The sequence below is a fragment of the Tamandua tetradactyla genome, chromosome 21, assembly GCF_023851605.1.
Source record: "Tamandua tetradactyla isolate mTamTet1 chromosome 21, mTamTet1.pri, whole genome shotgun sequence".
Classification (NCBI taxonomy): Eukaryota; Metazoa; Chordata; class Mammalia; order Pilosa; family Myrmecophagidae; genus Tamandua; species Tamandua tetradactyla.
The window spans coordinates 61,125,554-61,151,591 of NC_135347.1; the positions used below are offsets into that span (position 1 = coordinate 61,125,554).

Here is a 26,038-nt window from a genome sequence, read left to right on the forward strand (position 1 = left end):
GTTAGATTTTAAATTTCAAATATTTTAAACAAGTCATTTTTAATTAGCCCATAGATATATAAATGTGATTAATAGAGATGTGTGATTGAAAATGTCGAACATGTTTCCTCACAGACGCCTCTTGATATTAGCCTGAAAAGTCTGAGTACTCCAAAACTCTAATAGTTTTTCTTCTGAGTTCACTTTTTTACAATTAGCACTCACTGAATTACAGTAAAACAAAAATTATTCAGCTTATTTCTAACAAGTAGTTCTGGGCATATATTCTCTTTAGTAACTTCTCTGTGAATTCACCACCTTCCTTACTGTAAGGCAGAGCACAGCCCTGAGATCTGGGTTCCCTTTGGGAAGTGAAACATTGCCAGACACACTGAAATTCTGATCACAGAAAACTCATCATTGGAGGCTCCAGGAAACAAATGACTCCTGCCTTATGGTGTGATCTCTGGGGTCAACTAAATTGCCCTCTAGAATGCTAGTGCATATTGTGTGTCTGGTATCATACTGAAATTTATAATAAAACTTGCGAAGCGGCTAGCTGGAATACTAGCTTGTAAGAAATGTCGAAAGCTAACGTGCAGCCTGAGTACATAGTCCACGTTAACGGTGAATTAGATGCCCACCTGTCCCACATCAGTCCCGGGTCACAGCTATTTCTCAGTGTAATTATTAGTAGGGCCCCCTGGAACTCGTGAAACTATTACTATGTGCATAATACATTATATTGTCTCCTTGACTACAAGTCTCCTCATCTGAAATTATGTTTGCCTAGAAAGGTAAAAGGTGAATAGGAATTGCACTTAGCTAGAAAAGAATCACTTTATCCTTAGCATCCTGTTCCAGGTACAGGACAACTTGAGGCACACTAAATAAAAAATAAATTACTTTTAAGTGATTTGTGCAAAGGCTTTTTCCCAAAACCATTAAAATCCCATTTTGCCATTAAGAATTGGTTGTACTTAATTTGTAACATTTTTAGAGAAACGCTATCAATGATACCAGGCCATGATTATCTACAGTTCGTTTCCTTGTCATTTTTCTAAATATCGGATTTTGGAAACAAGCATTAAAAGATGAACAAGAATTGGTTTTGGTCAGAACCATTACAATCATCCCTCCAGAGCACCAATGCATTTCAGATTTAATAAGGGCTATAAAAAGACTTAATGAAGTCATTAAACAAAACCCATCCCTTACCCCATTAGGATAATCACGGATCTCTAACCCTGCTGTAGGCAGTCTGCACCAGCAGAAGCCATGCACAGACACTTAAGTGCATTTGGTAAAAGATTAATTGGTCACTTCCACATCCTACAATGGTGCCTTCTGGCAGAACAGAAAAAATGTTTTCAGACAACTTTTAACTTGCATACATTTTTCTTGAAAACTGAAAAATAGAAACAACCTCGTGTCCCTTCAATTTTTTTAAGTCCTAAAGGGGCAAATTTAGACTAATTAGGTGCATATTTCTTAAAACTCTAGTTACTCATATTACACAGGCAAAAATTCAATTTATAATCAAAATGTTTAAAAAAAATTCCTAATTTGGTAAGACAATTATGTTTATTACTGGGTAAAATATGCAAAATAATATAAACAGGTTTTTAGTGATGATGTGACCGAATAGAGAAAGGCAAGTGCACTACAAAATAGCCATGAATCCTTTACTGACGGTTCCTACCGAAGGAATATCATGAGGGTTTGAAGCTGTAACCCAGAAAAGATCATGTTCTAACAGGGAACTCATTCCAGCAGGTACACCATTGTGCATGGGACCTTTTGACTAGGTTATCTGGAGTTGATGCACACCCCAGGTGGGATTTAATTCTCTTTCTGGAGTCCTTTATAAAAGATGAAATTTAGAGAAGAAAAGAATAAAAGCTGAAAGAGGACACAGAGGCTAAGAGAGAAAGCTGCAGAGCTGAAGGAGAGAAGCTAAGACAAACCAAAAGCAGTAAAAACTGGGAGAAATGGGCCTGGGCCCTGCCATGAGACTCTTCGTGACACAGAAGCCCCAGGTCATCTTACCTCAGAAGTACAGCCCTATTGATGATTTGATTTGGACATTTCATGGCCTCAGAACTCTTGAGTGTTTAAGTGAATAAACCCCCATTTTAAAAGCCAACCCATTTCTGGTATATTGCATTTGCATCAGCTTTTGAAAACTAAAAACAAGTATCATATAGTCTTGATAAAGAAAATCATTTTATTTTCTGACACGGATGTGCATTTTAATTGAAAATGTAATAAACTACTATTTTAACATGTTCCTTCTGAAAATGTAATTAATTGTGCTGGGTTTGAAGCTTTTATGTACCCCAGAAAAGCCATGTTCTTTTAATCCAAACTTGTGGGGGCAGCCATATTGTTAGGTGGGACCTTTTAGGTAACTTATTTCCATGGAGATGTGACCCCACCCATTCAAGGTGGTTCTTAATCCTTTCCTGGAGCACTTTGTGAGAATTCAGAGCTGATATAGAGAGCAAACGCCTAGACACAGAAGTTTGGAGACGCAAAAAGAAAGCACCCAAGCAGAAGCCAGAGAGACACCATATGAAACCATGAGAGAACCATATGAAACCAGAAGCCAGGAAAGGACAGCAAACACACCATCTGCCTTCCCATGTGAGAGAAAAATCCCAGACACGATTAGTCTTTCATGAGATGGCATCCTCTAGTTGGTGCCTTAATTTAGTCACTTTCATGGCCTCAGATATATAACTTCTTAGTTATTAAACCCCTTTGTTAAAAGCAATTCATTTCTGGTATTTTGCATTCCAGCAGCCTTAGCAGACTGAAACATGCTCTGAATTGTGATCATCTAACAGTATATCCACCCAAAACTAAACTAGTTTCTGATTCACAGAGCCAAAATGGAACCCCACTCAAATGTTTGAAATATTAATTTTATTACAAAAACATTTCATGGTTGCATTACATTATATAATCAATTATGTAATTTTAAAACATGAGGAATATCAATTAAAGTATGGATTTTTTTCATTCACTCAAAAAACATTTAGCACTTACAAAGTGCCAAGCATTAGAGATATTAAGGTAAACAGGAGGATACTCGCCCTCACTGAGCTTCTATTCTTGCAGAAGGATGAGACTAAAGAAATGTTGGTAAGATGATGAGTCTGTAAAAATGGATGGTCCTTTCTAAGAGCATACAGCAGGTACCTGACCCAGTCCAAGGAGCTTGCAGAGACATTCCTGAGAAAGCGGTACTTAACCTGAGAGAATCAAGTGCTTAAGCAGAAGGGAGAACGGGAGGAAGGAGGAGAGTAGAACCGTTCAGGCAGAGGGAATTTGCAGACCCTAAAGTAGAAGGACTTGGTAGGTTCAAGGAACTGGAAGAAGTGAAAAACGGCTACAGCCTTGTGTGTACAGGAGGAGTCAAGGACACGAACGAGACTGAAGACGATCAAGACCACAAAGGGCATGAGGGCACCTCTTATAGGAAATCATTTGGACTGGTTTGAAACTTGTGTACCCCAGAAAAGCCGTGTCTTTTTTCCTAATCCAACCTTGTGGGGGCAGACCTATTGTTTAGAGTGGACCTTTTGCTTAGGTTGTTTCCATGGAGATGTGACCCATTCACAAATGGGTAGGTCCTTTCAATTAGGTGGTTTTTATGGAGATCTTATCTCCTCCCATTCAAGGTGGGTCTTAATCCACTTACTGGAGTCCTTTAAGAGGAAATCATTTTGGAAAAAGCTCAGAGCTGACACAGACAGACCTCTGGAGACACAGAAAGAAATCACCCCTGGGGAAGCCGTTTGAAACCAGAAGCCTGAGAACCAGCAAACACCAGCCATGTGCCCTCCCAATTGACAGGGTGTTCCAGACACCATCAGCCTTTTTTTTTTGAAGTCAAGGTGTCTCTCTCTGAATACCTTAGTTAAGACATTTGTATGGCCTTAGAACTATAAACTTGTAACTTAATAAATGCCCTTATAAACGCTGTTCCATTTCTGTTATATTGCATTCCGGGAGCATTAGCAAACCCTAACCCTAAAACACCATTGAAGGAGTGGTAGTCAAATTCAGGTGTCAACATGGCCAGGTGAAGGCACTTAGTTCTGTTGCTGTGGCCATGAGCCAACTGTACGTGAACCTCATCTGTTGCTCATTACATTTGCAGTTGGCTAGGAGGTGTGCCTGCTGCAATGAATGATGTTTGATTTAACTGACTGGTGCTTAAATGAGAGAGCTCAGCATAGCACAGCCCAAGCAACTCAGCATACCTCATCTCAGCACTAGCAGCTTAACCCAGGCCTTTGGGGATGCAGAAAGGAATCACCCCGGGGAAAGTTGTTGGAACCCAGAGGCCTGGAGAGAAGGCCAGCAGAGATCACCCGGTGCCTTCCCATATAAGAACGAACCTCAGTTGAAAGTTTCCTCTGAAGAACTAATGAAATAAATCCCCTTTTATCAAAAGCCAGTCCATCTCTGGTGTGTTACATTCTGGCAGCTAGCAAGGGTTGTAAGGGGAGGCGGGACCAGATGGGCACTTTAGAATGGCTGATGTAACTAGAGTGACCAAAGACTGGGCTGAGAGTGGAGGCAGGGGGCCCACTTCAGAGGTCTGTGGGAATGAAAGACCAAGATAAGAAGGGGATTCGAGATAGGTAGGAGGCAAAACCAACAGGCCTTGACAACCGCATCTGATGCTCCCATAAGCCAACCAGTATAGACGTCCAAGAGAACTGTGAGGTAAGCTGGTCTGCAGCTCAGGGGAGAACTGTGTTAAGAGTTTTTAATCGTCCACATTTAGATGCCAGCTGAAGCCATGAGAATAAATTTATTCCATGAAACGAAATCAAGCCATGAGAAACAAACACATTTAAGAATGAGGAGATACTTCTGTACTATCTGTATTTTTTAAAACAATGAATTCATAAATTGCTAATGAAAAATCAGGACAAAGTACATGAAAGGGAGGGGAAAAAATCAGTGGAGGAAGAGGGGCCTACAAAGGAAACTTTAAAAGTGTGGCCAAGAAAACCTGGTAGAAAACCTGGAATGTTACATCATGGAAGCTAAGGACAGCATTTCAAGGAGGAAGTGTTTGATTAGAACTGCAGAGAGTTAAGTCAGATAACAGTGGGAAAGAATCCACTGGTTTCAGCAACATGGAAGTCAACTGACCTTGGACAGGGCTGACGACAGTGGTAGCCAGAACAGGACAGGTGTGAGAAGAGGAGAGGATGGGAACAGAGCCCAGAGCATGGGCAGTTGCATCTGAGGGCTATGGGAAGGAGACAGAGTGGTGGCTGGAGGGAAAATGAACAGATTTTTTTTTAATAATTGTTTCAAAATATCATCATGCAAAATTAGCAATCATTTCAGTTTTAATACAACTTCATAGTAATAATCTCAATAATAACTCAAATTTATGGATGATAAAATTTTTCATACCGTGAGTCAGAAAAGATAAACTATAAGTTATTCTCTTCCTTTTAAAGGTGGTAAAACTGGGCCACAGAGAAATTCTTCGAAGAGAACTGAAGTTCATCAAATAACTATCCTGATTCTTAAAGGTGGAAAAGTACAACATGCTATGTTAAGAAAACAATTTTATATAAGTCACGTGTTTAAAAGTCTAAAATGCTCAGACCCCTGACATGTGGCCTTACAGAACTTGTCTGAGGGAAGCTCCGCGACCTCCCGTCACATCCTGAAGGTGCCAAAGTCGGTCTTCTGGATGGGGGCATTGAGGGCAGCACTGAGGCTGAGGCCCAGGACGAGTCTGGTGTCTGCCGGGTCAATGATCCCGTCATCCCACAGCCTGATAAAAGGACAGAAAATGATTTATTATCAATTCACCCCAAACTGCCACTTGTATACTCCATGGCTCCATATCCAAAATTACCAACCAAGTTTTTCTTCAGAAGATATAATCTACTGCTTAGAATCCCTGTACTAAAACCACACAACAGAAAACACGGTCAGATGGAGTAAAGGGGGAAGAAAAACGACATGGCTTTAGCTCCAGGTCACCTAGGAATGTCGCACTTAAGGCTTATACTCACCACCAGAAATCTCAAAATAACCCCTGGTTTACAAATCTTTTTATTTATTTCAGGAAAACCTTCCCAGTCTCCCATCTGCCCATATACATGTACTAATCAAGCTGGTGCATTCATCTTGTGACTCTGGGGAACCAGATAAACTCAGGTGATAATCCCATAACCAGTGTCTCCACTGCAGTGGGTGTGCCTCCAAAACCCCCTAACAAATAGGAATTTATGTAAATTACTGAATAGACCTGGGTATATTTTTATTAGTAACATAAATACCTTCAATTGTAGTTGCTTAAATTATTTGCTACAATGGAAAAACAAATAACTTTGCTTTCAGAAGAAACTTTTATGTAGAAATGTTGGTTTGCCTGTCATTGACAATCTCAAATTCATAAACATAAATGAGAAATATTGTTTTTTATATGATCTGAAGAGAAACCAGGGTATGAGAAATAATTGCTTTTTAAAGGTTATTAGTAGGTAGCAGTTTTCTTTTCTTTAAATAAACTGCCTTCAGTATCTGGACATGGCATCAATTATTAAACCACACTTACCACATAAATGAATCAAATCTTTGCTCATAAAACATTTAAAACAGGGACTCTGAAGTATCAATACCCAATTTAAAAAGCCACCTTTGTAATTTGTAACCCACGTCAATTGATTACATTCCTTTCTGTAAGCCACAGCAAATTAAACACAGTAATGAAGGGGCTGGCTAAGGATGTTCATTAAAAAGATTGCTCCAGGTAAGAGGTTCTAATCAAACATTTGATTAATGTTTGATTTTAAAAACAATTAAGCAGAAGCAAATGGCATGCTACATGTTAGGATTAAGAAAACCTAAGGAGGTTTCAGGAGCAGATGATGCCAGAGCTCTCCAAAAATTCAGATATACGCACGTTCAAGCCCAAACAGGCCAGGAATTTTAGGAAGCCAAGATTTAGGAAACCCAAGAAAGGTGCCAGAAGCTGGCTTGAAATCTTTATTTTTGAATGAAAGGTGCTGTCTCCATGCCACCTCCTGCTCATCCAAAGGGCTAAACAAATACAAATTAACAGAAAAATGTTTTTGTCTTTTAGCATTTACTTCCAGAGATAAGTCTATCTGGATCACCTGCTTTCCTGCCTTACAAGTAATCCATTTAAAAAATGATAATATGGAAATAATAAAAGATTTAATCTTCTGCAAGAGATGTCTTATCTCAGCCAGGGCTGAAAAACAAAATAATGGGTCACAGAAAATATGCTATATTTCAAAGTTTAACATTTTAACTGTCCCTGTGAATTTCAGGCAAAACCCTTCCCGAAAAAATTTTAAATGAGCTTGCAATATATATATATATATACATACATACATATGGTATATGTATCGTATCTGAAACCACTTATATATATAGTTTTTTATTTCTCTTTGGTTACTACTGATTAGTATATACATCTGTTTATGTGAGGGTAAAAAGAGGAGAGGAACAGGTTTATTTCTCAAAGCAAAGACTATTAAAATATTTTATTGTTCATCAAAGAACTGATGACTCAGCACAAACAAAAATATGCAGTAAATTTGGTCATAAAGATATATAACTATCAAGGAGAAACACTTTTCTAAAACCTCAAATGGTATTCTGAATCCAATTCTGCTCTTGAAAACAGGTATTTTGGTTTTTGTAACCTCAGTGCTAAGGCAGCGCCTGCCACAAAAAAATGAACTCAAATGACTGAAATGACCGATCTCTGATTTTCTTTTCTTCCTCCCCTCCAGGTTGCTTTCACAAGTAAATGGCATAACTCACAGCACAGTCTGATTTTAAAAGACATAAGTAGTTATTTTCTGTTTTCCATCTGCCCAAAGGACGAAAAGAAGACACAAAGCTTAGATTATTCTTCAGAATGCATAACATTATGCTGTTGGAAAAAGAGGTCTGCAAACACAAGACAGCAAGTCTCCTGCTAGGAAAAGTGGTTATTAACTTACTACCTCATGAGGTGGTCTAAGAAATACACAGAACTCATGCTATAGGGCACACAGTGGACATGCATGGTGCTGACAGAGGGACTCTGGCTGTCCTCTGAACATAGGAGTTCACTTGTTAGCCAGCGCCGAAAAGTGTTCACCCAATCTCATGTTACATCGGGGTAGAAACAAAACAATTAGAGAGGAGTATGGCAGGAATCCACATTCTTAAGCAAAAAATGTAACAGAATTAACTCCTGGAGTGATGGGACCAGGGTTATAACTTCCCAGCTAGCATGGCCCATTTCTGGTTGCAGTGCCCCTGCAGCGTGCCAGCAGCAGGCATTCCCACCACAGAGAGGTGGGTGACGTGCATCCAAACACTGGCTTGTGGTGCCCAGGACCGGCCCCGACTGCGCCCTGCCAAGACAAGCAGGGTGAAGGGGCTGCTCACTGCACCTACCTGGCACTGGAATAGTAAGGGTTTCCTTCCTCTTCAAACCTCTTAACGATGGGCTCCTTTAAAGCTGCTTCATCAGCACTGGAGAACTGAAAGAAGAGGGACCATGTGTAAGATGGCTGCAGAGAAACAACAGGTCCTACTGAGATAATTTCAAGATTAAAGGAACAACAAATTCATGAATAACATTATGGCCAATATGTACACAGAGACGTGAAGATTACAAGTGACGCCTTAAACATGATCTCACCTGAGACATGCATAGACTAGCGCCATTCCATCTCCCTTCACAGAGGTGACCCCTAGGACCATTTAATATACGATCAAAAGCAAGGGCATCAAGGCTATTATTTAAAAAACAGAAGTTGTTCTTAATAACAAAAGTTGGCGAGGATGTGGAAAAAGTGAAACCCTTATACAATGTGGTGGGTAACAGTGTGCTGGCTCCTCAAAAAAGTTAAACACTGAATTACTATATGATCCAGCAGTTCCATTTCTAGGTATAAACCAAAAGAACTGAAAACAGGAAATTGAATTTTTATCTATAAACCAATGTTCATGGTAGCATTATTCACAATAGCCAAAAGGTGGAAACAACTGAGTGTCATCGACAGATAATGACATGATAATATGAATAGATAATATGTGGTATGGACATACAATGGAATATTATTCAGCCTTAAAAAAATTCCAGTACTTGCTACAACATGGATGAAACCTGAAATCATTATTTTGAATGAAATAAGACAGACATAAAAGGGTAGACAGTGTATGACTCCACTTACATAAAACACCTAAAATAAGGAAATATGGGAGGGGATATGGGGTATTTTTGCTTAATAGGTGTGGAGTTTCTACTTGGTGTCATGAAAAAGTCCTGGAAATGGATGGAGGTGATGGTAGCAGAGCATCGAGTGTAAGCAACACAAATGAAATGTACATTTCAAAATGGTTAAAACAGAAAATTTTATGTTATGTATATATTACCACAATTAAAAAAAAATCATAAGAATATCAGGTATCACTATATTACAGCAGGGTACAATAATGGATGTGGATTATACAATATAATAAAAGGGCTAATTTACATTTGGCAGATTCTGCTTAAGGAGGTGGAGTCTGAAATTTATATTCAAAATGGTTAAAAAAAATTTTCAATTAAAGCTTAAAGAGGAAAAACATCAACCACATCTTAAAATAACCTCACCAGTAAATTTCTCAAACAGTTGAGATTTCTTCCTAATTAAAAATTTAATTCCTTGCTCAGCAGTATGTATTATCAAGAACAAGTGATACTTAATTCAGATGTAAAGATCTCCATGAGAACTTATTTTGAAACCTGAAAAATATTTATAAATAAAAAAAATTTTCACACCAAAACCAAATGACTTATTTCAAGTAAATCACACCTTCTTCGTAAATACTTTAATATCATTTTATAGGCCAAGAATTTGGAGGGAACGTAGTTTAAATGGGAAATATTGTATTATATATGTTACCACAATAAAATTAAAAAAAGGAAGAGTTTGGAGGGAGAAGCATTAATGCCCTGTACTTTCTTCTCATACATGAAAATGGCTGAATACAAACATACATATGAAAATCAATCAAAGAACAACTAATAAGAGCTCACCATGCTAGGTTTCATAAGAATTTTAGACATGTTCAAAATATCAGGTAGGATTTCATGTCACCCCTCATACCTTACCTGCCCGACTCCTGTCACCCTGTATTCCTTTTCCCACTTTCCCCCACAGAGCTTTCCTTTCGTTTTGATACTAGTTGGTACTAAAGTAAATCTGAAACCTCAAGTCTGCAAAGCTACGCTGCACAGGTGGATGCATTCAGGGTAGGTAATTACCACCCTCTCTTTGTATTTTTCCAACTTCTGCAAAGAGGTGGCTGACCAGATGATCCCTGAGAAGGCTGGAGCACCTCTGTCAGGAACACGCACCAATCACTTATGACTTGTTGCTTACACGAATCAGTTAAAAGTTATAACTACCAAAACCTAACGCAAGGTTACCAGGGGAGGGGGTGGGGGTATGAAAAGGGAAGTCAAAATGTGCAGGCTTCCTCTTTACAACGATGGAGTGTTTTGGTGGTAGACGGTGGTGACAGCAGCCCAACACTGTGAACGTGGTGACAGCACTGAAATGCCAATCTGAATGTGGGTAAGAGGGGAAACGTCAAGTTGTATATTTGGTAACAGAATAAAAATTGGAAAAAAATCCTTGGAATTGCCCTACACAGTGAACCCTAACTTAAACCATGGAATACACTTAATAGTACAATTATAAAAACTGCTTTGATCAACGGTAACAAATGTTCCACACTAGTGGATGGTATTAGTAATAGGATGGTTATGTGGGCATCCTGCACTTTATGCATGACTGTTCTGTAAACCTACAACTACTCTAATAAGTTTTTATAAATGAATGCAATGGTGGCTCAGTGGCAGAGTTCTTGCCTGCCATGCCAGAAACCCAGTTCAATTCCCAATGCCTGCCGTTGCAAAACAAAAATCAAAAACAACAAAAAAAGAATGCAAAAATTTCAGAGACTCTAACAGAGACACAAACAAAAGAATCTATTTTGAAAACAGACACTTGCTGGTTTGCTTTTCATCAAATTTGTACTGCCCTTTCTATTTTTCTTCATTTATACTTCCACGGCAAAATGTTATTTAATTCTCATTAGATGAATAGAGCCCTCCCACTCAAGAATCCTTAACAACAATCTAAAAGTAAAATAAAATTCTGCTGCTTAGGTTATAAAATCAAGAAAACACATCATACATATTTAAATCCAGCTCACTGCAAATGACTAAGACAAATATCTTTATGCCTCAGGCATACACAGGCAGAGTTTTCAATTTGAAGAGTTTTACTGGAAACTCCAAAGAGAAGTTGAAATTGCTTTTAAAAGAGAGATATGGAAAACATCAGTAAGCCTAAGCCTCTGGAACAACGCCCAGGTCAGCATTCTTCCACAATAAAGCTGAGTAGGGCATGCTGGAACCCTGCCCACAAACACAGAGTGATTCTGGGCTCTCTACTCCATGACTCCACTGAGTTCAATGATGAAACCCAAACCCAGAGATGAATAAGATATGGTATTTACCTGTTTTCCCTCTCGTGCTTTTTGGTCCCTTGCTATTGTTGCTAACACATTTGCTGCCTGTTCTCCTCCCATCACCGAGATACGAGCATTTGGCCACATGTAGAGAAATCTCGGACTGGGAGAAGAAGAAAAATAAAGGATGATTAAATTAATTCAATGTAAAACATAGTGGTTGCTGACTGACAGAGACCCATGTTTTCTCTTTAAATTAGTGGTTCTTAATTCAACGTGTACCTTACAATCATCTGGGGAGTGTCAAAAAATAACAATGGGGGAAAAAACCACCAATGTCTGGAACTTACCCCAGACCAATTTCCATGGGTGAGGCCTAAGCATGAATGTGATTTCTAAGTTCCCCATTGATTCTGATGTGCGGTGACCGATGAGAAGTATTTGTGTAAATGATTCTAACTGAAAAGCTTACCCTTTCAGTTAGAATCATTTATAAACATGCCTTTATAAACTTTATAGTTACAACTATACTATATAGTTTATATGTATAGTAACAAAGTTACTATGTAAACTTAATAGTTACAACTATACAATGTATAGTTACAATTGAATTAGTTAGGATTCTCTAGAGAAACAGAATCAGCAGAAGATATCTGTAAATATAAAATTTAGAAAAGTGACTCATGTAACCATGGGGATATAGAGTCCCAGGTCTGTAGGGCAGGCTGGGAGCTGGCAGGTCCAGTGAAGGTCCTCAACGAACTCTCAGGAGAGGCTGACTGGCTGAAGTAGAAAGAGTGACCATCTCTTTTGAATCCCCCTTAAAAGCCTTCTGGTGACTAGTTTAAGTGTCACTGGTTGCAGAAGACACTACCTTTAATCAGCTGTGGATACTGCCAATGTGGTTATGATTTAAGTCCATGAAATGTCCTCATAGCAACAGAGAAGCCAGCACTTGCCTGACCAGACAACTGGGCACCACCACCTGGCCAAGTTGACACATGAACCTGACCATGACAACAATCATCAAATACTGCATAAAGTACAAAGGCAAAATTTCTCCAAATCCCAATCACTGATTCTGAATTCTTCTGACAGATTGGTACCTTTGTCTTCCTTTTCTTTCTAGACACACACTAGTACAGTATCACTATATTACACTTTCATTAAAAAAAAGATCATACAATAATTCTGTTCTACAGCTTGAGTTTTTACTTAGCTGTATATTTTGGAAACCTCTCCAAGTCAGGATATAGAAATGTGCTCCATTCTTGTGAATGGCAAAGCAGTATTGCACTGCATGGCTGTACAATAGCTTGTTGATTCCCCATCTATGGATTTTCCTCATTTTTTGTTTCTACAATAATACTGCAATAAGCTTTCTTGTAGTTACCTGTCTGGACATTTGTATGCATGTTTTCATAGCAGAAAATCACAAATAGCTCCAAACAACCACTAACAGTATGGGGAGGATCCTGAGATTTTCCACCTTCAACAATCAAATAAGCAAAAAAAAGGATCTCATTTTAACTTGCAAAAGATATATTTGGTTCATTTCAAAACCCACAAATAAGTCTCACATTTTTTTCAGATCACCTGGAACAAAGTTTTTCTTATTCCATTTCCAATAAGATGATGTACTTTTAGGGGGTGAAGAAGAGTGCATGAGCAAGCTTTCTAAAGTTCATCTCAACATTCCATCTGGTCAAGATTACAAACACAGTAGTGAGTGACAGTCTTTATTTTCAACAAATGACATTTCACCAACATACAACAGGAATGATTACCAAACAGTCAAAGGCAAATGTGGCATGAGAACAGTACTGAATTGAAAAAATAGATTAAAAAAAAAAAAAGATTCATTCGTTCAATGAGACACTTATTGAGTGCCGACAGTATGTCAGGCTTTGTTTTAAATACTTGGGACACACAGGAACAAAATGGGACAAAAATCCTAACCTCATGGAGCTGATGTTCTAGTGGGGGAAGACAAACTATAAATAAACAAGAAAAACATCTGGTAGGTCAACTGAAGGAAAATAAAGCAGAGAAGGAGCCAGGAAGGTACAGTGCAGAGGGAGTCTGCAATTTTAGAGGGAAAGGTGCTAGGTGAAGCCACATCATCACGAAGTGGAGGAGCCAGCCGGCCAGTATAAGGACACTAAGATGGGAGTATGCCTTCTGAAAAATAGTAAGTAAGGTTAGTGTGTCTGGATTAGAGTAAGCCAAAGGAAGAGTGAAAAGAGAAGGAAAGGAGGCAGAGAAGTTACCGGAGGCCAGATCAAGGAAACAGAGTTCCAAGCCTACAAGTCATTTTACCTCTATTTCAATTTTCTCAATCACAGCTGTCCCCACACTACCATTCTGTAAAATATGGACAATGAAATCATCTAATGTTTCAAAAATACAAAGTAGGAAGATGGCGGAGTACAATAGGTTGGGTTCACCTCTACTCTGTGGAGGAACACAGGAAGGGATAGAAAAGGCAACCAGGACTGTGGTCCCAGGGAGTGAGTGGTCAAGGAGGGTCTTCAGCATTCCTTGGGAAGGTCCCGGTAAAAAAAGGGAAGTGAAGAGCAGGATGGTCTGTCTGACCGCGTCGCCATCTGGGTTGGGCAGCGGTGTGCTAGGAAGTGCAGACCTGAGAAAGCAGATTTTCCGTCCACCCTAGCCTGTCACCACAGCTAGGCAGAGAGACCTCCCTACACAGAAATACAGCTGGCAGCACCCACGGGGAGCCAGGGGCGTGCCTAGCCACTGTCTACAAGAGGCCATGCATGCCAGGCACTAAGATCGATCACACCACCAGACGCCACGAGTGGCTGCCCCAATCAGGAGCTGTGGGTGGCAGGTCCACCAGGCACCAGGTGCTGTGGTTGGCTACCCCACCAGACCTGATCAGCTTCCCAGCCAGGCGTTCTGATCAGCTGTGCCACCCACTGCAGGCCCTACCATGCCTGCCATCTTGCCCAGCCAGCAGCCATAGGTGGGAAAAGGTGGCCGAGGCGGGGATCAAGAGCTCCATCTGCTGGGAAGAAGCAGTAAATCCAATCTGTCAAACTCATGTGCCCAGGTTTGTAATTTTTATTTTCATTTTTAAATTTTTATTTATTTACTATTTTTTTCTATTTCTTCTGTTGGCACCAGTCAGAATTTATTCCCAATATACCTTGAGGTGCCTCCTTCCTTTAAGGCCTACTCTTCATGAGGTGTTGTTTCTTAATTTTTTACTCAGGAGTGCAAAGGCCGGGAGTTAGGCCCAGGTCTCCCACAGGGCAGGCAGGCGTTCTGCCACTCACTACCTAAGCACCCCTGCCTAGCTTTTAATAGACCATGATGAAAAACTGCACCCCGACATGACATCGGAGTCTTGGTTTGGCTGCAAATTATTGATGAACCATGTGCAAAAGGGACCTTCAACACAAATCCAAGTAAATACAAAACTTTAGAAGAGTAAAGGAAACCAACTTGCAAAATAACCTTATTAAGAAAATCAAAAGCCCCAAACAAAACAGAAAATCACAAAGCACATGAAGATCCAGGCAGAAATGGACCAAGTAATGACCAAATCAAAACACTGGAGGGGACAAAGAATATGGAACAACTACGGAAGGATATTTATAAAGAAATAAAAGATATCAAGAATACACCAGAAGCTTTGCCATCATGGACTGGGAATGTAGGATACTGAGTGGAATCTGGGAACCCAGGACTGAGGGTGTGGGCCTTTGGGTTATAAAGGTGCCCCTGAGGTGGGCAGGGAAGAGAGACAGCATCCAAGATGAGTAACAGCCTATTTGTCAGTTTCGACAGACTTTTGCTAGAATTTGTTTTCTAGTACGAGCAAGCATAAGTACTAAAGAAGATATGATTCAATGAATTAATACAGATTGCAAGACTTAATGAAACTAAGAATCTTTCAGAGACTGGAAGAAAAGAATAAAAATAAAGAAAAGGGAAAATAATTGAAAGAAAGAATTTTTGAAAATGATGAACATATACTTGTATTTGTTTCTTCCTTATGAATCTCAGAAGTTAGACCAATAAAAATGCATCCTTCAGAACCAAGACTTACAGATAAAAAAGAAAACTTCTGTGAAGCAGTCAAGGCTTGCCAATAGTGACTTCAGACAAAAAGAAAATGATACACACACATGTATTTAGTGACTCTCCTGTGAATAACCATTTTAAATGTTCACATGTTCCAGCTATTAAAAGTTCACAAAATTTTATGCAACTCAGATAGTTAACTCCACAGAAACAACCAAATCACAGTCATGGTTTGAAAAAGGACATGCAAGTGCTGAATGTGGAGATAAAGGAACAGTAAGACAAAGAATCAAAATGTACTTCACAGGCTATATTTACAGAACATTTTGAGAAGCCAAAAACAAATAAGTAACTGATCAAGCTGAAGAAAAGCTGAAAATTTCCAGGAACTCCTGAAATTGCTACATTTTTAAGAACTCCTGAATTGTGAAAACATCTGAATCTTTGAAGAAATTAGTTTCCCCAAATCCCCTCACTTGAAATAAATAGGACTACTATACCTAAAGACCAAGCACAAAAAGAAACTCCTGGATTTTCTTTTCTTATCAATAATACTTCTCGATCACCTGGATTGATTTATTTGATCCTCCTATATTTGATTCAGAAATCCCATCAGATCAGTTTAGTGAACATTATTCTGCAGGAAATTTAAATTCCCTCTCATCACAAGATACTGGAAACTTTTTGGGAAACCTAAAGAAGATGCTTTTACATTTTCTTTTCCATCAGACTCTTCAACTCACACATTTGGAGCTGGAAAAGATTTGTCTTCTGCTTTCATTTGAACAAGATCAAAACTGAGCACATTCTTCCTCTTTAAAAGGTTTTTCATCTTCCTTGCAAAGTACAACACAATTTACCTTTTGTTGAACTACTAATTTCTTGAGCTATTCTACTGCTCTGCAATTCTCTAGAGCATAAATTTTCATTATTACTTAAAACATTTTATTTTATTGATTAAAACAATAATGGGTTACCATAGTAACATTATTTGATTATATTTAAAGATGTAAAGAAATTAACCTTGTAATCTAATTTTATTTTTTTGTAGCATTAACTAATCATTATTTATTTTAATTTTGATTTGTAAACTATATTCAGGCAGATCTTATATTAATTTTAATAGAATTTGATGCTTTTTTTCACTAATCTTTGTTGTAAATATTAAGCCAGATTCTCCCCAGAACCTAAGTTTCATTCTTGTAGTTTCATTCTTGTAGTATTTTAAGTGCTTTGAAAACACAAATATTTCTCAGGTCATCAGGAGTCCTTTAAGTGATAACTGTGCAGAATTTTTGCTGAAGTTGACTTTAGCTACTAAAAAATTTTAAAACTGCTAGGGTTCATTTATGTTTTATTGTTATAGTACATGGTGTGGTACTATAATAATAATCTCAGCGAGTTTACGTTTAAATAAAGTCTGTTATTTTCTTCTAATACAACAAATGGCAAACAGTTTCTAAAATCCTTTAATGGTAGGAAATTAATTGTGAAGGGCTAAAGTAATTTCTGAAAATTGAATTGCATCAATGGTGATATTATTTATCATTTTCTTGTTTAAACGTTTTCTTTCTTTGCTTAAACCTTTTTTGAAGAACGTTTAAAATTTTGTTTTCTATCTTCAACAAAATTTCACCTTCGTATTTTTACACAGTATTTGCTGACAATATATAGTTTCAATGAAGGTATTTAAAATTTGATGAAATTTTATAAACATTTTACTCAATCTTTGTATTGTGTTTTAAATTAGTTGTATTAAGTTATCATGTGAAAAAGAGTCTGACTCCATTTAAAAAAAAAAAAAAGAACAAACTAAAAGAGCCTAAAGAAGAATTTGAAAGATTAAGTAGAAAAACAGCAGATCTAACAGAGATGAAAGATACTGTAGACCAAATAAGAAATATACGAGAGACACACAAAATCAGATTTGAAGAGATAGAGAAGAATAAGTGAGCTAGAACACAGAACAATTGAATTAGAGCACAAAAAACAAATGGCAAGGAAAATGGGCATCTCAGAGAAAAGATGGACTACAGAAGGCACACAACTATAAGAATCACTGGAGAAGTCTTAAGACTGAAGTGCTGGGAAGGTTAACTGAAGACAAAATCTGATTAAACTTCCCAATCCTTATAAAAGACACCGATATGCAAATCGAAAAGGCCCAATGAATCCCAAATAAAATACATCTAAATAGCCCTACTCTAAGACACATACTAATCAGACTGTTAAATGTTGAAGAGAAGCAGAAAGTCTTGAAAGTGGCACAAGAAAAGCAATCTCATGTATACCACCTAAGACTGAGTTTGATGGCTCAACAGGCACCATGGAGGTGAAAAGGCATTGGTATGATATATTTAAGCTCCTGAATGAAAAAGACTTCCAGCTAAGAATTTTTTATCTAGCCAAAATGTCCTTCAAAATGGAGGGAGAGATCAAACTCTTCAAAGACAAACAAAGACTTTAGACAACAAGTCAACAAGAGACTAGAAAATCCAGAGAAAGACACTTTGACTTAAGAAAGTTTGATCTGGAAAGGTACATAGGTGGCATCTGCTGGCCCTTGTTCCCAGTTCTACTGCTTCCAGCTTCTGATTACAGTGGTTTCCTTTCCAAGCCTTTGTGGGCCTTCACTTAGTTCCTGCAGGACACAACTCTGGGTTCTGGCTTGCACAGCATCTCATGGGAGGCACATGGCAACATCTACCCTCTTTTTGTCGGCACTCCAAGCATCTCCAAATGTCTGTGTCTCAGAAACAATTGTATGCTAGGGATTTTCTATTTCCAAATGTCTGTGTCTATGTTAGCCCTGAAGCAACTGTTCTCTAAGTATCTACATCTCAGGTTTCTCCAAAATGTTTCCCCTTTTAAAGAATTCTAGCAAACTAATCAAGACCCACCTCTAACAGGCAGAGTCACGTTTCCATCTAATCAAAAGGCTACTCCTACAATCAGAGGTGTCACATCTCCATGGAGTAATCCAGAGGCCACACCCACAGTTGAGTGGATCAATGTCCATGGAAACAATCTAAGCAAAGGTTTCTATGCTACAATATGGAATCAGGATTAAAGGACATGTTTTTTCTGGGATACACAATACTTTCAAGCCAGCACACACAGGTAATGACCTAACTGAAGAGAAACTTAAGGACAAAATTCCACTCAAAATAGAAATGCAAAGAATCACGTATCTAAGAATAAGCTTAACCAGAAATGTTAAGGACTTGTACACAGAAAACTACAAAACATTGCTGAAATCAAAGAAGACTGAAATAGATGGAAAGATATTCTGTGGTCATGGGTGGGAAGGCTGAATGTCATTAATACATCAATTTTGCCCAACTCGATCTACAGATTCAATGCAACACCTATGAAAATTCTAACAATCTACCTTGACGACTTGGAAAAGCCAGTTATCAAATCCATTTGGAAGGAAGAGAGACCTGGAATAGCTGAGACATCCTAAAAAAGGGAAACAAAGTGGGAGGTCTAACAATTCCTGTTTTTAAAGCTTACTATAAAGTCACAATGGTCAAAACAGCATAGAGGTTTTGACCAATGAAACAGAATGGAGAGTATGGAGATAGACCACCAAATCTATGATCAATTGACTTCAATAAGGCCCTGAGATCCACTGAACTGAGACAGAACAGTCTTCAAATAAATGGGCATGGTTCTCACTGGACATTAATAGCCAAAAGAATGAAAGATGATATTTTTAGCCATTGATTGTGCAACCACGTATAGAAAGCATGTGTGTGAAGATATTTCTCAACAAAATTTTTTTTAAAAAAAGGATGAAAGAGGGCCCCTACCTTACCCTATACAAAAATTAGTTCAACTTTTTGGAGTTTAACTGTTTCCTTAAATCGCCATTCCACCAGTAAACTGTTGGTTGATCTGCTCTGCACACTGGGGTTGGGGGTGTGGGGGGAGGATCCATTTACAGAGCTGAACTTGGGTTTGCTCAGGAAGTGGACCAGGGAATACAAAGGTCATTGATATTTCCTGGGAGGAGGAGGAAGGAGGTAGTTTTTCTCCCCCTAGCCCACTCGTGGCAGCACCTGTCACCAGCCTGGCACAAAGCCAGGCCTTTCTCTTTTGTGTCATCATTGTCCTGCAGCAAGTGGGAGAAATGGGGACAAAACTCGACCTATTTTCTCTTTCCCATTTTTTCCAAATTTTGTTGTGCCAAATGTTTGAAACTTTGCAAATAAAAGTCTTTTGAACTCTCACTAATCAAGAAATGTTTCATGTAAACAGTTTGCTTTTCTTAGCTACAGAAAAATAACCTTGCCTTGCTGAGCTTACCTTTTTTTTTTTTTTAAACAATAGGTAGAAGTGAAATACAATTCTCCAAGTCCCTTCATCCAAGTTTTCAAGCTGCACTGCATTAAACCCAACTCACTGACTTAGGGAATTATTGCACTTTAGCCCTCCATGGGCCAAGAAATTTTCAGAAGCATTAAAAAAAAATCGTTGAAGTTACACTTCTCAACAAGCAGGTAGTCAGCTGGCTGCTTGTCCCTTGTTCTTTATTTATTCCATAATTATGTTTATGCCTTTTGTTTTGTAAACAGTAATGAACATACATTTTTTATTTTGTTTGAAGTTTTTCCATCAAACCTTTGATATAGTCTTTCAAGAACTGTTCCATTTTTGTTTCATTCTTTATGGGGGTGGGGGTGGTAGTTACCAGTTAATTTGTTTTGAAATATTTAGGTACTCTTTGAGTTATAAAATTGTGATGCAGGGATCTGAGTGAGACATTCACATGTGAAAGATGGCTTCATTAGTTATCCACTTAAGCAGAACAAAGTGTGTATATGTACATAAAGTGTAAGTGATCTTAACTCCATTATGCAGTGTCTTTTAGATGTTCCACTTTCTATGAAGTCTTCAAATTTTTGTATATATATGTATTATATATATATATAATGTAATGTTATAGAAATATATGTATAATAAACATATTTTTTCCAGGGGTATCTGATAGCTCTGTATTTTGTTATGGAAGTTGAAAGAAAAAAGTATTTTACCTCAGAAATTAAAGTTAAATAAAAAAGTACTTTTAAATAAAAAGAAAAAAAATTAGTTCAAGATGGACTAAAGACATACATATAAGAGTCAGTTCTACAAAACTCCTAGAAGAAAATGCAGGGAACAGCTTCAAGACCTAGTACTAGGAGGTAGCATCTTAAACTTTACACCCAAAGAACACGCTACAAAAGAAAGAAAAGACAAATGGGAACTCCTTAAGATCAAGAACTTCTGTGCTTCAAAGTACTCTGTCAAAAAGATGGAGAGGTAATCAACTCAACTGGAGAAATATTTGGAAACTACCTATCAGATAAAGGTTTGATATCCTATGGATATAAAGAAATGATACAACTCAACAACAAAAGAACAAACAACCCAATTATAAATGGACAAAAGATATGAATAGACATTCTTCCAAAGAGCAAATACAAATGGCTAGAAAGCACATGAAGAGATGCTCATTTTCATTAGTTATAAGGGAAATGCAGATCAAGACTACCATGAATCTTGATACACACCTTTAAGAATGGCTGCTTTTAAACAAACAGAAAACTACAAGTGTTGGAGAAGATGCAGAGAAACTGGAACACTTATTCACAGCTGGTAGGAATGTAGAATGCTACAGCTACTGTGGAAGATAGTTTGGAGGTATCTCAGAAAACTAAATATCAAGTTGCCCTATGATCCAGCAAGACCACTACTCAGTACATACCCAGAAGAGCTGAATTGAGTGACACAGACATCTGCACACCAATGTTCATAGCGGCACTTTTCACAATTGCCAAAAGATGGAAACAGTCCAAGTGCCCATCAACAGACGAGTGGATAAACACAATGCGGTATATACATATGATGGAATATTATGCAACAGAAAGACAAAATGAGGTCCTGAAGCATATGACAATGTGGATGAATTTTGAAGACATAATACTGAGTGAAATAAGCCAGACACAGGACAGATATCGCATGATTTTGCTATTATGACAGATAAAGATAATCTCAAAAGTTTACAGTGTAGAATATAGGGGAATCAGAGGTACAAAGAAACGAGTCGGGGCAGTGAGTGGGGGGGGGAAGTTACTCAATGAGGTTGAACTTAAATGTAAGGGAATGGATCAGGTGATGGTAATTAATCAGTGGGGTTATAAGCAACACTGCCATATTAAAGGTGAATATGATTGAAAGGAGATGTATAGTGTCATGTATCCCATCAATTAACACTATAATTATAAATAAGCTCTTGAGTGCATTCATTCAAAGGTATAATTTTGTACAGAGTCAATAATAGAGGGGGGCAAGGGAAAAACTACTATCGCATATATAGTCAATAATTAACAGGCAGACAGCATCAATGCTACAGCAATACCAGGGGTAAATAATGGGGAAAAGAGTGAAGAGATTAGGGGAAGTTTTGATTTGATATTTGGTGAGGCTGTTTTTAGATCTTTGTCACTTTGGACCAATGAAAAATGTCTAAAATTGAGAGTGCTACTGATTATACAACCAAGTGAGGACACTGTAAGACATGGTTTATTTTGGACATTATGCACAATGCCCAATGGACGGAGGGAGCGGAAGTCAATGGCTGAGAAGCCAAAAGATGAACTGTGATATATAGATATGTATGATGGAATACTATGTGGCTACAAAAAGGAATGATGTGAGAAACACAACTAAGTGAATGAACCCTGGGGACAATGCGTTGTACAAAATAAGCCAGAAACAAAAGAACAAATATGCTATGGCCTTTCAGACCATGTAAGAAAACTGGAGCATAGATTGTAGGCTCTTATAACACTCATACTTAGTTCAAAGTTGTAAGTGCATTTTTAGATGCAGAGGCACTGAGCTAAATGTGTAGAAACTGGTATTTCCCTGGAAATTTGAGTACCAGTGTGACACCTAAGATTCAGAGCTGGAATTCTGCAGCTCCAAAAGTCAGCATTGCTACATACAATAACAGTTAAAGTAACCGAAAAAAAGAGATCAGGCTTTAATCAGTGATAAAAACAAGCTGATCTGGTTGAGACTAAGATAAACAAGAATACAGGGCAAAAGATGGTAGTGCATGTACTCTAAAGCTTCACCTAACTGTATGTGACCAAAGGCAGAGAGATTTATTGTGTTTAGAACTAACTTTTCTGTGGCACACAATCTAAATCAACCTGTCTAGATAGCTCATGTTTTAGTGCCAAAGCTGCAAAAAAGCAACACATTAGAGAAGGACTGGCTTTTAATAAAAGGGGATTTATTTAGTTAAAAACTTATAGTTCTTCAGAGGAAAGGCAGCTAACTTTCATCTGAGGTTCTCTTTTACATGGGAAGGCACAGGGCAATGTCTGCTGGCCTTCCCTCCTGGCTTCTGGGTTCCAACAGCTTTCCCAGAGATGATTCCTTTCTGCATCTCCAAACATCTGGGCTGAGCTGTGAGTGCTGAGATGAGGTGTGCTGCGCTGCTTGGGCTGTGCTGTGCTGAACTCTTTTCTGACCTCTCTCTTTTAAGCCTCCAGCTAATTAAATTAAATGTCACTCATTGTGGAAGGTATTTGCCTTAGCCAGCTGCAGATGTAATCAGCCATAGATGAGTTTCACATGCTGATGATTCAAGTCCACAACAACAGAACTAAGCACCATCACCCGGCCAAGCTGACATCTGAATCTAACTACCACAGCTCATTTAAATAACCCAAACACGTGGAGACCAGAATAGAAACAAGGCCTTATAATTCTCTATAGCTTAATGTAATACCTGGAGACATTCCAGACTATGGTGGGCTGATAATTTAAAAGTATTGGTAGGGTCCCTTGAGGGACTGGAGAAAAACATGGAGCTACTGAACTTTCCCATCTGGGAAACTCTGGTGTTCTCTCAAATATCAGGGACTCCTAAGAACACAGGCCAAGCAATCTCAATTTTAGACATTTTTCATTGGCCCAAAGTGACAAATGTTGCCTTTATGAAATTTATCTCTAGGAGAAGCTAAGACTACTTATAATTAAACCTGAATGCTGTTTCTAGGAAGTATCTTTAGTTGATCAGATTTGGCCCCTCTAAGCCCCACTATGCAAAGAAAACCATTACCCTCCCTCCTACGTGGGTCATGACATTCAGGAATGAGAGTCTCCCTGACAGCAGCGGACATGACTCCCAGGGATGAGCCTGGCCCTGGCACCATGTTATTGATAATGCCTTCCAGAGAAGAAGGGGGAAAAGAAAGATAACAAAACAAGATATCAGTGACTGATAGAGTCCAAATAGAGTAGAGAGGTATTCTGAAGGCTACTCTTAGGCAAGCTTCAGCTAGATATTGCTAATTACCACAGTTTGCCAAACTCCAAACAATATCATGCCTATTAACCCTAAAGAACACCTAGGGCTCTGAGACTCTATAAAATGTTCACACACTAAGTTTATCTTCCTGAAACCTATTACCACCAGTGGAGGCCAGACACCAGCTAATTTTATCCCCCTATTCTACATTATCAACATCCCTTTCCAATACAAAACAGTAAGAAAGGGCATAGCCCAAAGATCCTTATAGAGTGGAAGAAGGAGCAAAGGTGAAGGAGAAGTTACAACAGAGAAAATAGGATTTAAAAAAGAGGCATATGACTGCTGACTCACTATATGGATATTTCTTTTAGCCTCCTATGTTTTGGATCAGCTAGAAGGCAAACCTGAAACTGGAATGGTAACCCATATCAAACTATGAAATCTGTTCTGTAGCTGCTTGTTGGATTGTTGGAGTGTACTTCGAAAATTGTTATCTTTTTTTTTCTGTATATGTTATATTTCACAGTAAAAAAAAATTTTTTTTATTATGCCTATGATGAATGCATCAGTAGAACCTTCTTAAAGTGTTTTAACTAAAATATAATACACATGCAGAAAAGCACTCAAAAAGTACACATACCATAACTGCAGGGTTCAGTGCATTACCATGAACTGTCCCACCACCGCCAAATCAGGGACCCTTCCTGACATTTACTCCAGGTTTTTTATAAGTACATATTATCAGGTTAAAGAAGTTCCCTTCTATTCCTACTTTGCTAAGAGAGGTTTGTGTTGTGTTTTTTTTTTTTTATCATGAATGGCCTTTTTTTGGCATGGGGGTGGGGCATGGTCGGGGTTTCAAACCCAGGTCTCTCACATGTATCATGAATGGCCTTTTAACATTACTAAATACTTTGCATTTTTGTGAGTATATATTTTTTCTCCTTTGTTCCGTTAATGTGCTGAATTATACCATTGATTCTTAAATACTGAATCAATCTTGCATCCCTAAAATAAACCCAACTTGATAATCATGGATTAACCTTTTATATATTGCACGATTCAGTTTGCTAATAGTTTGTTTGGGATTTGTACACCGATATTTATGAATGAAATAAATCTACAATTTTCCTTTCCTGTATGTCCCTGTGAGGTTGTACTGAGGTTACGCTGGCTTCATACAACAAAGTGGAAAATGTGCTCTCTTTTTCTTCTTTCTAAAGTGTTTCAGTAAGATTGGTGTTATTTCTTATTTAAAAGTGTGGTAGAATTTACTGGTGAAGCCATCTTGGCCTGGAGTTTTCTTTGTGGGAAGATTTTTACAGATGTAATTTCTTTAATATTTATAAAACTATACAAATTTTCTATTTTTTATATTTGTTTTGATAAATTTTATTTATCCATTTCACCTAATATATTGGGCATAAAAGTAATGATCTGTGGCTTCTTTCTTTATTTTCAGCCTTGGAGGAGATTATCAATTTTATAAGCCTTTTCAAACAAATTAACTTTTGGCTTTACTGACTCTTCCATATTACGTTTGCTCTTTATTATGCCCTTTCAATTTTCCTTGTGTGTAATAAGCTATTCTTTTTCTAACTTGACATGGATGCTTGGTTCACTGATTTCAGCCTTTCTTCCTTTCTAATACATATATTTAGGGCTAAAAACTGTTCTCAAAGCAAGTCTTTTGTTGTATCACAAAAGTTTTGACATGTAGTGTTTTCATGGTGATCCATTTCATGAGTCTCACTATGGATTTCTTCTGAATAGTATCTTTAGTATTAAGTTTAATCTCACCCCTCCAGGTAATACCAATTATGGTACAATTGATCAGCTTTGTGAATGTCATTCTATACTTCAAATAAACCCAAAATAACTGACCATTTAAACTACACTTGAAGGATATTCTTTCAGACAAAATCTTGACACCACCTACCTATATGCTCTGCCACACATTCCATAGTTTCCAGCCCCATATGATCCCCCAATGATGACGGTTATCTTAGGCACATTGGCACAGGCCACGGCAGTCACCATCTTGGCACCATCCTTGGCAATTCCTTCAGCTTCATAGTCTCTACCCACCATAAATCCTAAAGGAGGAAAGAAAACAGAGTCTCTGGGTGATGGGATTAATGTGCAGAAGTCAATCCT

The 26,038-nt window shown here is 38.1% G+C and overlaps 1 protein-coding gene and 1 pseudogene across 2 annotated transcripts in view; one reads left to right on the forward strand and one right to left on the reverse strand.

Moving 5' to 3' along the window:
- Positions 1–4,781: 4,781 nt before the first annotated feature.
- The window catches only part of MCCC2 (methylcrotonyl-CoA carboxylase subunit 2), a 128,475-nt gene continuing 107,218 nt past the window's right edge, over positions 4,782–26,038 (reverse strand). For both annotated transcript variants that reach the window (XM_077139511.1, XM_077139510.1), the window contains 4 exons: positions 25,821–25,977; positions 11,566–11,680; positions 8,446–8,531; positions 4,782–5,794 (listed from right to left, as the gene is read on the reverse strand). In XM_077139511.1, the coding sequence (XP_076995626.1) occupies positions 5,677–5,794; positions 8,446–8,531; positions 11,566–11,680; positions 25,821–25,977 (476 nt within the window). In that variant the 3' untranslated portion in view covers positions 4,782–5,676. The remainder of the gene's footprint in view (positions 5,795–8,445; positions 8,532–11,565; positions 11,681–25,820; positions 25,978–26,038) is intronic.
- Positions 14,295–16,437, forward strand: LOC143665792 (protein SIX6OS1-like; annotated as a pseudogene).